We start from the raw sequence: 14,196 nt of genomic DNA on the forward strand, positions 1-14,196 counted from the left end.
TGGGAAAGCCCACATGGCCCACTCCTCCCCACAGCCCATTCCAGGGCCACCTCTGGGACTTCGTGACTACAGACTCCAGTCAGAGACCTCCTGCCCTGCCTGGAGGCTGAAGGCCATGGCTGCCAGGCTGAAGGCCACCATTCATCCTATTCTCTGCCATGGGGGAACTTGGAGTTCCAGGCTGACAATAGGCTGAGGAGGCACCAAACTTGGGATGTTAGAACAAAGCCCTCTGGCCCTGCCCCTGCCACGCTGTGACTTGTGCAGTGTACCCAGGAGGTGTACTTAAGTCAGGATAAGTTCCAGGTGACTTACATTGATATCTTCCAAGTCTAAGAAGTTCAAGGTGAGTCCGTTGCGTTTCCAGACAATTGGTGGCCTCAGATCTCCACGGATAGCACAGGTCAGCACTGTGCTCAGCCCCACAGTCACTGTGGTCATGCTGACCCTGTCCTCAGGAGCGAGGCTGAGCTGAACCACCTCTGTAAAGGGAAAGAAGCAGGCAGTCAGGTTTGGGCCAGGGAGTGGAGTCTCAACTCACAGCAAATGGCCACAGGTTTACCAAGTTTGGGGCCCAGGAGGGCTTCACAGCTCCCTGACTAAATGTAGAGTGAGAGGGGATGCAACTTATGTCAAATGCTTGAAGGCTCTGTGAGTCAAAACAGATGAGGAACCACAGCTAATGTGCAGGGGATCATCTGGGCCATAGATTTGTGAGTTGAGCCGAGAACGTGGGTGCCAATGGCACAGGACCATCACACAGAGACTAGGGAGCCCAGAGCCCTGCTCGGCTCTCCCCCCAACCTTCTGAAGTCGGGGCCTTGCTAACTTCAGTCAAGGTCTGCCGAGGAAGCTGACAGGTTTCTCATAAATATGGGGGCAATTTAAAGGTTGTACTGTCTGAAGTCTGGGGAATGCACTGGCTGACCTTTGAAGGTTTGTTTCTGTCTGAGGATTCTCTGAATTTGGAGGATTGGGATTTCTGTTCTGCGACCGCGCACTGTAGCCTTTCATTTTTTTAAGTGTACTTCAGGCTGCAGAAATTATTAGTCTTTGCCATTTTACTCTTGAAAAGTGGCATTACGACTGACCATTTTTCAAGCAAATGGGAAGGGTCGAAAATATTTCCTTGCAATCACAAGCTTTTTGAAATTCTCCAGATTAATGAAAAAAATTAAACTCAGGCTGCTCAAATGCCCAAATGAGATCAGGCTGGAGGGGAGACACCAGCCTGCTGAGGGGACTGGTTCTCCCTTGCTCTTCTTCCAGACCTGCCACTCAGGGGGCTTGGGCAGCAGCTGGTGGCAGCATGAGCTGTCAGGCTGGCTCTAGGGGTCTGTGACTATTCTGGGATGCTGGTAATAATCCTGGGAACCCTATTCGCTCCTCCTGCTCTTCTATTGGGACGTGTGGGGCCTGATATGTGTGCTCCCCCAAAGCTCTAGAGCAGGGATCCTCAAACTGCAGCCCTTGGGCTACATGAGGTGGTGTGATTGTATTTGTTCCTCTTTTGTTTTTTTACTTCAAAATAAGATGGGTGCAGTGTGCATAGGAATTTGTTCATAGTTTTTTTTTTTTAAACTATAGTCCAGCCCTCCAATGGTCTGAGGGACAGTGAACTGGCCCCCTGTTTAAAAAGTTTGAGGACCTCTGCTCTAGAGCAAAGCACAGAGGTGGAAGCTGAGTTATGCAGCTCAGCTGGCACTTGTGAGCTGCGACTAGGCTGCAGCACTACGGCGGCCTGCACCCTCTGGCAGGCTCGTGGGAGGGGGCAGAGAGGGAGAAAACAGCAGCAGGTGCAGTGCACTGCAGAGGTGCTGAATCAAAAGCAGGGAGCCTAAGGTCAGATACTGAGCAGCAGAAGCCCCTCTTCCCCACCAAACACTTAGCAGTCTGGCCCTGGGCTCACAGAGATGAACAATATCTACACTAGGTGCTTCATCAGGGCTGTGGGATGAATAGATGAAAAATGGAAAAAATGAAAGAAAGAAGTAAGAGAGCCAACAGGCCAGTGGGGAGGGGGCAGTCACACACAGGAAAAATGTGACTCGCGGTGAAGGAGCCCTCGAGAGGAAAGATAAGCACCAAGTGATTGATGTAGACGCAACCAGCATAATATTTTACAAACATTAAAGTGATGCATTTCAAGCTCTCTCTTAAATCACGTTCTGCTCACTGCCCTCCCACCTCTGAGTCATGAGGTGTATTGCTCAGGGCAGGAGAGAGAAGGCATTAACTCTCTGTAGCAAGACCTAGGCTTTGGAGAGGGGAGAGAGAAAAAGAATGAGAATTTGCTAAAATTGTTTAGCTCTCACTGTACCCTGTGGGCCCTAGGACCTAGGCCCCCGAGTACTCCCTGAGTATACAGGGGACTCCCTTTGGCCACAAGGCTCCATGCTCTGGAAGCTCTGGGAGGCTGCCAGTGTGTAGATGAGAAGAAGTGAGATGGGGGCTGAGTTATCCTAGAAGGATACTGCTCCCCCAACCTGGGGCAACTACATGAGTCTGGGCAGACAGCGGGAGCCCCTTCGGTCCCTGACACCTCGTTGCCTTTGACTGCCAGACCAGGGCCAGAGGGAAGTGCCTAAGACCTCGAGGGGGGCTTCAGGAGGCCCTGCTTGGGGGAGCGTCCTGACTCCACACCCCACCAGGCTGTGAGCCCAGACCAAGAGCACACCGAGAGCTGAGCTCAGCCAACAGGGCAACCAGAGGGAGCAGGAACACCATGTGGCTTTGTGCACACTCAGAAGCCAGCTGGGAGGCGTGGGGAGGAGGCTGCAGACAAGAGGCACTTTGTAGACAAAGTGTCACTTACTGGGACTGTTAAATTGTCCACTGGGATTGAGCTTTGCAATGGATCAAGCATTTAGTTGAATTTTTCTCCCAGTTTAGGGGGTGGGTGGGCTCTGAAGAAGTCAGGTTAGTTATAAAAAGAACCCACATTTTCGCTGCATGTCTGAGCTCTGGTCTGACTAGAAGGAGAAGACCAAGTGTGCAGCCAGGGAGGGTCTGTGGGAGGAGGCAGGCCTTCCTCGGGTGTGAGCTCTGATTTCAGGTTTGCTTCCCCAGCTACCTGCATCATATATCTCAGGGTGGGTGATCAAAACTCAGGTTCCTGCCCCTCTGCCCCAGGCTGAGATAGACTCTCTGGTGGGCTAGGTGGGCATCCAGATTTTAGCAAGCACCCCAGAAAGTTCTGTGGTACCCTGAAAACTCTGCCTTACAAGATGGGAGGGGGTCTGGATAGACAGAAGGGGGAGTGCAGGCGGTGGGGAGGTGAGGCAGTCTGGGAGGCAGGATCTCCAGGGCTCCTAAATACCAGGCTAGGAGCACGGCCCCTCATTGGAATGTAGGGCCTATGTTAAATGTAGGATCCCCCTCCTCCATGTGGCCCCAAAGTTATATTCTCCAAACAGTTTTAGAAAAGGCCTATAACCCGGGGCTAAAAACCCAAGTGGGAGATGGAAGCCCTTGGTGTCCCAGCAGTCCCCCGCTGGCTAGGACACCTGCCTGCTGCCTCCTCCCTGAGCACATTGGCGATGATTTGTATGTATGAGGATGTGCACTTAGCACAGGAGAAACTCATGCAAAATTAGGATGCGTGAATCCTGACGGAATCATCGCAATTCTGCTCCTGTCAGCTACACAAATATTAACCAAACAGCAAATATTTGGATCACTTAAAGTTTAATTAAATGAATGTTTTATTGGATTTAATTTGTGTCAATATTCCCCAGCTCCTCTTAAAATTCTGAAGAGATTTGTGGCAACTGAGCACTCCCCTTCTGCTCTTGCTTCCAGTTATTTACGGGTGACAAGCCCTCCCCAAGCAGGCCTTCCTCCTTGCTAAGTGGCAAGACTAGGACCGAGTGACTTCCCAGGGCTCATACAAACATGGGGTAGGGGGAGGACACCTGGCCTTCAGGCCTGGCTCTGTTGCTGATGAGTGGGGTGGTCTTGGGCAGCTCCCTGCCTGGGCCTGGACCTCAGCTTGGACATGATTTAATGAGGGACTGTGTGAGGAAGGCTTTGGGGCCAGCCTCACTTTTAGGTTCTGGAAGTCTTGAGTAGATTATTCCAGGCAGATATCCTCAGAGACCCCCTCAGCTCTGCAGTGTTATCTGCTGTGACTTCCCTTGTCCCCAGGTGCTATCTGCCTCTGTTCTTGGCCTATTTATCCGCGATGGTAAAAGTGACGCCTCAAAAGGTGGCACCAAGAGTTTCAAGTTCCACAGAGACTTCCCTCCTGATGCCTCTGAGCCCTCCTCTCTTCTCTATCCCAGGCCCCCCACAGCCTCCTGGGTGGTCACTCCTCCAGTTTGCCCTGCTGCCTTATTGCCACTTTTAGAACAAGGTATGTCCCAGCCCTGCTCAAAAGCCATCAGTGGCTCCCCATTGCCCACAAATTCACATGTAGAATTCAGAGCAATCCCTGGTCTTGCCCCTGCTTTGCCTCCAGCATTATTTATCACGGCGCCAGCAGGTCCATCCCATTTGCGGGTTCTGGTCTTGGCATGTGCCTGCTTGGCACCTTCCACTTGTCTGTTCTGAGCTCCTTGTACTTCTGGCCCCCACTTACAAGATGACCTCATGGGATAGTCTGGGACCCTGAAGTTTTAACGTCAGGATACACTTAGATATTAGGTGAAGAAGACTGAAAGAGACTTTCCTGGTGAATTTGTTAGGACATTTTTAGGCTTGAGTAATAGAAACTCTCAGAAATGCTCAACTAGCTTAGGAAAAAGAAAAGGAAGATGATTGAGTTCCCATAATGAGAAAAGCAGGGTGGGGGTGGGGGAGCAGAGAAGGCTATGGGCATCGACCCGAAACAGTGGAATCCTCTACCTGGTTGCAAGATGTCCAGTGGTGGCCCCATATGTGGACTGTCCCCATACCTGAGATTTCAGAGAAAGAGACCAAATGTCTCCTGAGAGCCCTGGAAAAATTGTAGGGGGTGGGGACTCTGGCCAGCGTGGCTCCTGTGTTCTTTCCAGAAGCGATCACTGCAGCCAAGTGCTTCGAATATTGTGCACTCACAGTAGTGACCGACTCATTAGACCTGTGCCATGTGGCTACCTCTATGGCCAGGTGACAGGTGGTTGGGGTGGGGTCAAACATCTACCAGAAAGGGTGAGTTGGGCAGATCAACAACCTATAACCACCATAGGAATGAGAGAGGACCCCTTCTCTTCCCTCCATCCCCACCATGACCCTATCTGGAAGCCAGAGCATTGGGCATGAGCAGGGCAGACAGCTGGAATCCCACTGTGAAAACAGAACCCTCAAAACGGAGGCCAGATTTGCTTCCTGCAGTCTTGCCCCCACCGCTGCCCTTTCTCTGGAGAGTGATGGGGATAGCTTTCACAGGGAGGAGTTATTGGTGGTGGTGTGGCCCAGCTGAGAGGCCCCACAGTCCTATTAAGCCCCCACGACATGATGGGGAGGGCCTCTGCCTGTGTTTGGTGGTCACAAATCTAGCCAACCTCATCCCTGCCACAGGCACATTTTAAGGCAAGGGGCCAGGTAAGTCCCAGGTGCTAATGGCCAGAGGCTAATGTCTGGGGTGAGAACGAATTTGTATAAAGAGGCTGGTGTCCCTGGAAAGAGGGGGCTGGGCTGGGGGTTGGGTATTATTGGTGCCCACACAGAGTGACAGCTGCCCTGCTGGGAGAACTGGCACCAGAAAGATGCTTTGCAAGTTGGGGAGTTCTCACAGGGAGGGTCCCCCATCTTCCTGTGTGTCAGGCCTTCTGACATCATTAGGCTGCCCTTTGCTTTCCCCTGGGATGAGGAGGCGTGGGTCATGCTGCAATGATTGTCAAAGTCAGTGTAGACTTGTTAGCATAAGACAGGCATTCCTGAGCCGCCAGCTGTATCTTGCACGGGGATCCCAGACAGAGCTGTTTGGACTCTGGTGCCTAGCACGGTGCCTGGCACACAGTAGGTGGGCTGAAGGCCAAGCCACTTCTCTTTATGCTCTCTAAACCAGAGCACTAACACGCCCTGGGTTTTCCAGATACAAGGGGTTGTAAACACCAGTCCTCACATTTCTCCCTGTGCACTTGGAACTTGGAGAGGAGGGGTGGTCACAGGGTATTAATGGGCTTACCATAAGCAGGGTAACAAACATCCTTCCAGAAAGCAGGCACCTATAAAGTCGTTGGAGAATTGGGTTTATTTCCTATTATAGCTTTCCCTTAATCTCAGGTGCTATTTCTCACACTGATTTGAACTCGATGAGATATTCATAAACCCATCAGCACCCTCTCAAACAGGATTCTGGTGCTTGGCAGCAACAGAAATTAAATTTCTCAAATTCTTGTCAAGTTGGTGTTAGTTTTCTTATGTCAGAAACACACTAATGGAACACATTCCTACCTGGACATTTGTCATTTTTTGAACGACCCTGTTGGTGAAAAGACCCTGTCAAAAGCTCAATCAATCTGCTTTGTACATCAGTATTTTTGACTGAGGCTTGAAGGGCAAACCCAGGCTCAGGGGCTGGCTTGGGAATTAGGGCAATTTGGAGAGAAAGCCCAGGCTAGGAGCTTAGACACATCTCTGTAGCTGCAGCTCTTCTCACACTGTCCTTGTAAACTAATGTGCTTTATCAAGTTCTGCTCCCTGGAATGAACCCCTCAAGTGCCCTGGGAGCCACCAAAGATATTAGAACTGAATGACAGGCTCCACTGATCTGGTCTTGTCCCTGTGACAGAGCCGCACTGTGAAGTTGGTGAGTGGGTGGCAGAAATCAAGGTAATGTGCCATGTGTGCTCAGTGTCTCCTGAGCAAGTAGGGGATGGGCAGTGTGCCAACATCTCCTGGGCCTTCAACTTCTTGTGTTTACAGAGTGGAGCTGCTTTGGCTGGCCTGGTGGGACCATGTGCAGGGCGGGCAGGTGGGGATGTGTGTGTGCTTTTTGTCGTCTCTGTTTTCTCCACGAGGGATTGTCACGCTGGCCCCCCCTTTTTTTCTTTTATTTTTTTTTTCCCCTTAAGACAGTCTCACTCTGTTGCCCCAGGCTGGAATGCCACGGCATCATTGTAGCTCACTGCAACCTCAAACTCCTGGGTCAAACGATCCTCTTGCCTCAGCCTCCTGAGTAGTTGGGACTACAGGCACCTGCCATAACGCCTGGCTAGTTTTGCTATTTTTCATAGAGACGGTGTCTTGTTCTTGCTCAGGCTGGTCTCAACCTCCTGGCCTCAAGTGATCCTCCTGCCTCAGCCTCCCAGAGTGCTGGGATTACAGGCATGTACCACTGTGCCCAGCTTCTGGGCCCCTTTCAAACACTTGACTTCGCAGGTGGGAGGCCAAGAACAGGACACCTGGGTGCATGTTTTGCACACTAGGGTGCAAGCAGCCTGCGCTGGTTCCTCTGCACTAGCCACATTTGCTCCAAAGCCACACAGGAGGACACTGCACCTGTCTCAGCCCTCTTTTATGTTTCCTTATGCACAATCTGATTCAGTCTTTCTGTGGTTGTCATATTCCCTCTTGCTTGCCTCATTGTGAGGATGGCAATAAACTTACTAGTTACTCTCAGATCTGTGGGGAATTTACTTCTTCAGTCGGCTTATGTTACTTGGTGTTAGTTCAACCTTTACTACAGCTTAGTTGTCAAGTTCTGCCCTCTGGGATAAACAAACACCTTTGAAAGCTGCATAAGACAGAGACTCTATCTGTCTTATTTCTTTTGTCTCCCTAGCACCTAATGCAATGCCTAGCATACAGAAAGGACTTAATAAGTAATTTTTTGCAAGTGAGCAACTAGGTTAGTACTCATTCAACAATTATTTACTGAGCATGTACTAGGAGCCAGGATAGAGTGGGAGTGTACTGGCAAGCAAATAGCCTCAGTGTCTGCCAATCTGAAGCTCCCAGCTCAACAGGGAAGACAAGCATTAAATGGGAAGAAAGAGCAGAGACCTGGGCCTGTCCATAGTCCCTCAGTCAAGAGCCCTTGACTCCTGTAGAGCTTGGTTACCCTCTCTTGATAGAGCCTTCTCTGTGTTCTTAGTGCTGGACATAGTGGGGACCACACACAGCAGACCCATGTCCTGCCCAGTCTACAGTTGGGTTCTCCTTGTTTGCAAGGCTACCGGGCACCCTTCTGAGCTCTGTGGCTCTATTCTCCCTCCTCTGGCCAATAAACATTTTTAGATTCCGGAAAACTAAACCTCAAGGTGAATGCCATGTGCAGAGTGGTGGGAAGTTAGAGCATCCCAACTGCTCCTGGGGCCAGGATGGGGCTATGGGTCTGATTGACGGGAGGTGAACATACCTGGCTACACAACCGGTATGTCTCTGTGATGGTTAATTTTATGTATCATCTTGAGTGGGCCACAGGGCATCCAAATGTTTGTTCAAACATTATTCTGGGTGTGTCATTGATGGTGGTTGGGGATGAGACCAATGTTTAGGTCAGTGGACTGAATATAGCAGGTTTTCCTTCCTAATGTGGGTTGGTATCATCCAGTCAGACCTGAATAGAATAAAAAGCCTGAGTAACAGGGAACCCCTCCTGCTTGGGTGATTAGGCTGCCATATTAGTCCATTCCTGCCTTTGGACTTGAACTAAAATTTTGGCTCTTCCTGGGTCTAGAGTCTGCAGGCTTGAACTTATACCATCAGCTCCCCTGGGTCTCCAAGAAAAGATCTTGGGACTTACATAGTCATGGGGGCCCATTCTTTATATTAAATCTCTTTATATCTACGTATCCCTATACATCTTCTATTGTTTCATTTCTCTAGGGAGCCCCAACACAGTCAACATCCTGCCCCCTACTCCCCTTCCTTGGAGACCGTGTGGTCATGAGTTTAGTGAGAGCAAGAACACGGCCTGATGTTCTTTAGGGAGAGCTGCCCAACTCCATCAGACTTGATGAGGGCGAGAAATCGGCCTTTCCTGTGCAACTACTGAGATTTGGGAGTTTCTACAGCAGCTGGCGTTGATTAGCTGATACCCCCTCAGAGGGGAAAGAAATACAAGTACGTGTATTTCCACCGAAGAACTTGTCATGAGATGCGGAAGGGACCTGGGAGAGGCCAAGTTGTCCAGGTCAGGAACCTCCTGAGAATCTTCTAACGAGAAGAGATCCAACTTCTGCTCCAATCCCCAGAATGTTCTGTACAGGGAGCTCACTCCCGCAACCCACAGCTGTGTCTACTACGACGGTGTTCAAACTGCTGACCTAAGGGAAGAGGGGGTTTCTCAGAGCAGGCTGGGAGAGTGTGAAAAAATTATACAGTAAAATAAGCACCACAGATGGAAAGAGGACGAGAGAATACCAAGAGACGGAATAGCCGGGGAGGCCTAGCTATTAAGATGCGGGTGTGGTGGTGGAGAAAGGCTCTCCAAGTAGGAAATTCTTAAGTGGAGATCTTTAAGATGAGAAGAAAGCTGTCATGCCCAGAATGGGGGCAAGGGCACCCTCGTTAGAGGAAGCAGCTTCTGCAAAGGCCCTGAGGCAGGACAGGGGTTTAGAGTGCCTGGGAACTGGAGAAGACCCAAGTGGCTGAAGCACAGGGAAGAAGGCGGGGCAGTGAGGTGCAGATGCAGTCAGAGAGGCAGGAAGTAGCCGGTGGCCAGCAGAGTCAAGGAAAGGGCTTATGGTTTTCATTTAAGGTGATGGAAAGTGGTCAGGAGGATTTTAAGTCAAGGAATGATGTGATCTGATTTGCATGCTCTAAGGCTCGCTCTGGTTGTCGTGTGATGATGGAGTGGAGGGACAGAGGAAAGAATGTGAGGACACCAGGTAGGAGGCAGAGGCCACAGCTCAGGGGAGAGCTGGGTGATGACTGTGGAGATGAAGAGAAGACGAAGGGACAGGCTGGGAAATGGTTCAGATGAGGGGCAAGGGAAATGGGGTGTCGGGAACGGCTCCTGTGCACCTGGGTTTATTCCCGAGCATGATAAGGCACACTTTTCTGAAGCTGGGAGGGGAGCCTAGGGACCCCTGAGCAGCCCTGACGTGTGTCTTTGTCTTGATGATGACCTTCTAAACCTTTCTGAGGCACTTGATCTGGAATCACTTTCATGGTCTTGTCCATGAACAAGATCTGAAGGTGGTTTCTAAACTATGGGGCTGTGCTGCTAAAAACCCTTGGCTGAGGAAGCAGAATGGATGGAAATCTTTACTGTCCAGGCCTCTGTCCCCAAGCTTTCTGGGGTGTCGTGTGTCTAGCAGGCAGCTTGAGCACCAGCAGAAGCCAGAGGCAAAGCTACCCCCACCCCTAGTGCCCCCTGCCCCACCTCTACCCTGCAGCATGGGCCATGCTCTGAGTGGCAGACTGTGTTTCATGACTGCCAAGGGGAGAAGCCACAGGAGCTTGAAAGAACATGAATAAATATAACTCGTTTTCTGTTTAATTATCTCGTCTCCTGAGAATGCTAAGTCACGGCAGTTTTTTGTAAACAGGCATCAGCAGACCATTTTGGAGAACAGTTTACATCAGTGCATTTGTTTTTGATTCAATTTCTTGAGTGTTGAGGGGTGCCTGTGCTGGTGGTGGGCTCTGCTGCTCCCGGGGCTGTGGAGCTCCTGCCAACCTCCTTCTTTAGAGGCAACATTGCTCTTGGCCTCTCGGTCCTTCCCAGCATAGCTCCCGGGGCCCTCAGCCCTCTCCTCCTGGCCAGGGGGAGCCACAGGCAGACTCTGTTCCCTGTGACGGGCACCCCTCCTTCTCTGCTCTGGTTTCAGGGCCCAACTGAGAAGCTCCTCCAGCTTTTTTGCTTTTCAGGAACATGGCAGGGAGCTCCACTAAGCCCAGTTATTGGGAGCAGAGGCGGTCATGAAGGGCATTGGTCCCCATTGGCCTGGTCTGGACCTTGGCAGGGGAGTTCAGGGTTGGAGTTTGGAGGAGCTTCACCAACAGGCGATCCTACAGGTGTGAGTGGGGGAGGGCAGCATGGAGTTAGAGAGGATGGCCTCGGGGGACAGTGGTAAGGAAGGAGGCTGGGGATGTGGGGATGTGGTCAGAGGTAAAGAGATAAATGTCCCATATAAGAAAAAGAGATTTCTCGTATCCTAATATTTTAAAACTTTGCTGCCACAGATCTTGCCTAACACAGAAAAGGTTTCAGCAAAGGCAAAAGATTGGATTCTTGTGTCACAACAACAGAGGCAGGGCTGCCGGGGCCCCTGGCTATGGTGATAGAGCTTGTGTTTTATTTTATGAAAAGCCAGTGGAGAAGGTTAGGATTTTAAAGACCAGCTGTGTGTTGATTAAGACCTCTGGCTACAAATGGGGCTGCCTTATAAGGAAAGTCTATTATGTGCATCACAAGGAGAGAGTGCCCTGGGTTAATTCCGTGGCTCCAGGACGTTGTCCTTGTGAGCTCCTTGTTCCCACCCTGTGATCCTCAGCAGGCCACTCTTCCGCAGCCCTGCTTTGTTGGTGGCAGGTAGCTGGTGGAGGGGATGTGAGCTGAAGCACAAAGACCCCTTTCCTTAGAGGCCCTAAGCCACGCATCCTCAAACTTTTTAAAAGGGGGCCAGTTCACTGTCTCTCAGACCATTGGAGGGCTGGACTGTAGTTAAAATAAAAACTATGAGCAAATTCCTATGCACACTGCACATATCTTATTTTGAAGCAAAAAAACCAAAATGGGAACAAATACAATCATATGGCCACATGTGGCCCGTGGGCCACAGTTCGAGGACCCCTGCTTAAGCCAACATCCCCTCATGGTATGTTAGCAAGATTTGTGTCACCTGGTCCTCCTTACGCAAACTTGGAGCCCCCTGACTGACCTGGGGGCACCTGTGGCTGCGGAAGGAGGTGGACAAGCTGGGTTCTGTCAGAGAGGAGGGGCTGAGGGCTGGCACAGCACTCTGGTGGTTGTGTGTGGGGCCACCGAGGAAGCAGGGACCTGGGAGGAGGTTGCTCCCTAGGTGTGGGGCTTTGTGTGCTCGGAGGTGGGTGGGCTGATCTGGGCCTCCGGAGGAGGTGGGGCCAGCAAGTCTGGTGATTGATGGGATAGGGGGGACTGAGGGAAGGCAGGAGTCAGGTCTGGGGCCTGAAAAGCTGGGTGGGTGTTGGCTACATTTCCTGAAAGGCTGAGGGAGGAAGAGTGTTTTTGGTAAAATGCAGGAAGAGTGTTTTTGGTAAAATCCCTGGAACTGTGGGAGTTGGACTGAGGCCTGGGAAATGAGATGTGAGTCTGGGGCTCAGGAGAGTTGTCCAGGCTGGGGATACAATTTGGAAATGCACCCAAGCATAAATACTGTTTAACAACCCAGGAGCAAATGAGAGAGTGTGAGCTAAGTGAACTAAGAGGCGGGCAGGTGAGGAGGGGCCCCCTGTGTCCCATGAGGCCACGTGGTCCAGGCAGATGCAGACTGATATTTGACCATGGTTTTGGCATCATGGAGGTCACATAGGACTCCATTGGGAATGAGGCCTCTTTGGAATGGAAGAGAGAATGGGACACGAGGGGGTGGAGGAAAGGAGTCTTTAGAAGAGTTTTGTCGTGAAGTGGGGGGCGCAGAGAAATGGGATGGTATATGGAAAGCCAAGGAAAGATCGGTTTGTTTGTTAAGGGAAGTTTGCAAGCCAGTAGGAATGATCAGCTCAAGAGGGAGAAATTTATGGTGCAAAAGAGGGAAAGGAGAATTTCAGAAGAGAAGTCTCAGAGTGGGTGAGGTAGGAAGAGCTGATTACAAGTGGAGGCCCGGCCTCTGATGGGACAGAGGCTGCATGCTTTGTAACAGAAAGTGGGCAGAGCATGTGGTGCAGACAGAGATGTAGGAAAGTGGACCTAATGGTGGGAAGATGAGGCAAGGCCCATTTTGGTGTGAATCAGTGATTCTCAACCCCAGAGACTTTGCCCATTCCCTCCCCCAAGAGATATTTGGTGATGTCTGTAGGCATTTTTGGTTGTCAGAACTGGAGGATGGGGTGGTTTCCTACTGACATTTAGTGGTACAGGCCAGGTTGCTGCTAAACACCTAATGCACAGAGTAGTCCCTACAACAAAGAATCATCTGGCTCCAAATACCAGCAGTGGCACCACTGAGAACCATGGTAGACACTAAGAGCCACAATGCTAGCAATAATATCGTGACTTGTACGCCCCAACATGAAGATTTACCTTTCATTTGTTGACAGTGGCTATCCTTCCACTGCCCTTACCTAAGCAGGAATGCTCACACACTTGGACACAATCCTGTCCTAACTGACCCATGTCTTGGTGGTTATATCCTGGGGGCTAAGGGCGCCCCCCACCCTCCTGTCACTCTTTATCCTGACCTTGACAAGCCAACCTTGTTCTGGGTGCGGCCATCACACTGTCCTGTAGACACCAGGCAGGTGGTCCCACCTGCTGCTCCTGGTGGTGGCAGGGTCTCCATGCAGACATCTGACTGGAGTGGGGGCACCCAGAAGAGGGGTGTCACCATAATCATAGTTGTGACACAAGAATCCAATCTTTTGCCTTTGCTGAAACCTTTTCTGTGTTAGGCAAGATCTGTGGCAGCAAAGTTTTAAAATATTAGGATATGAGAAATCTCTTTTTCTTATATGGGACATTTATCTCTTTATCTTAGGTAGGTTCTTTAAATTATCTTTCAGGGAGAACCCTATAATGTATGCTTTGCCCAAGGACAGGTCTCAGTAAGAGAAACGCCTCTCGTTTCCTCTCCAAAGACTCCTCCACCATCTGTCAGTTTGGAAATCTCCACATCTCGCCCCAAGGCAAATTGCTTCTCTGCGGTGCTGACATCCTTAGGAGACACACTCAAAGGCTGCTGGCTAGCTGAGTGAATAGTCCATTTTAGGGACGAATGAACTGAAATCTCATCTGCTCTCCCCCTCAGAGTCACCCCTCTGTGCTGCTCCCTGCCAGGACCTCATCTCTGGTGGGGACAGTGGCCTATTCTGGAGGAAATGTCCCCTCAGGGCAGGTCCAGGCTCCTCTCCCTTGAAGGGCTGGGAAGGGAGCAAGCCCTCTGCCCTGTGCCGGGAAGGCTCACTTGCACCTTACTGCCAGCCTCACCTCCCCCGGCTCCCACTTGGCTTGAGACAGACTGAACTCCTGGCCATTCTCCAAGTGTGTCCTGGGTCTTTTCATGATTGCTGGCCATGTTGGCACCACCTCAGAATTATGCAAATATGCCCAGGATATCTCAGCTCAAACCTGGGAAGCTGGTGGAAAGTCAACTTCAAAGCTCTGGGCGTTAGTTCCATCTCTGA

At 50.9% G+C, this 14,196-nt stretch overlaps 1 protein-coding gene across 3 annotated transcripts in view; it reads right to left on the bottom strand.

Moving 5' to 3' along the window:
* The window catches only part of FSTL4 (follistatin like 4), a 432,774-nt gene that overhangs the window by 79,272 nt on the left and 339,306 nt on the right, over positions 1 to 14,196 (bottom strand). For all 3 annotated transcript variants that reach the window (XM_053567330.1, XM_053567331.1, XM_053567329.1), the window contains exon 7: positions 316 to 482. In XM_053567330.1, coding sequence (XP_053423305.1) covers positions 316 to 482 — 167 coding nt within the window. The remainder of the gene's footprint in view (positions 1 to 315; positions 483 to 14,196) is intronic.

This window comes from Nycticebus coucang, chromosome 17 (genome assembly GCF_027406575.1).
Source record: "Nycticebus coucang isolate mNycCou1 chromosome 17, mNycCou1.pri, whole genome shotgun sequence".
NCBI lineage: Eukaryota > Metazoa > Chordata > Mammalia > Primates > Lorisidae > Nycticebus > Nycticebus coucang.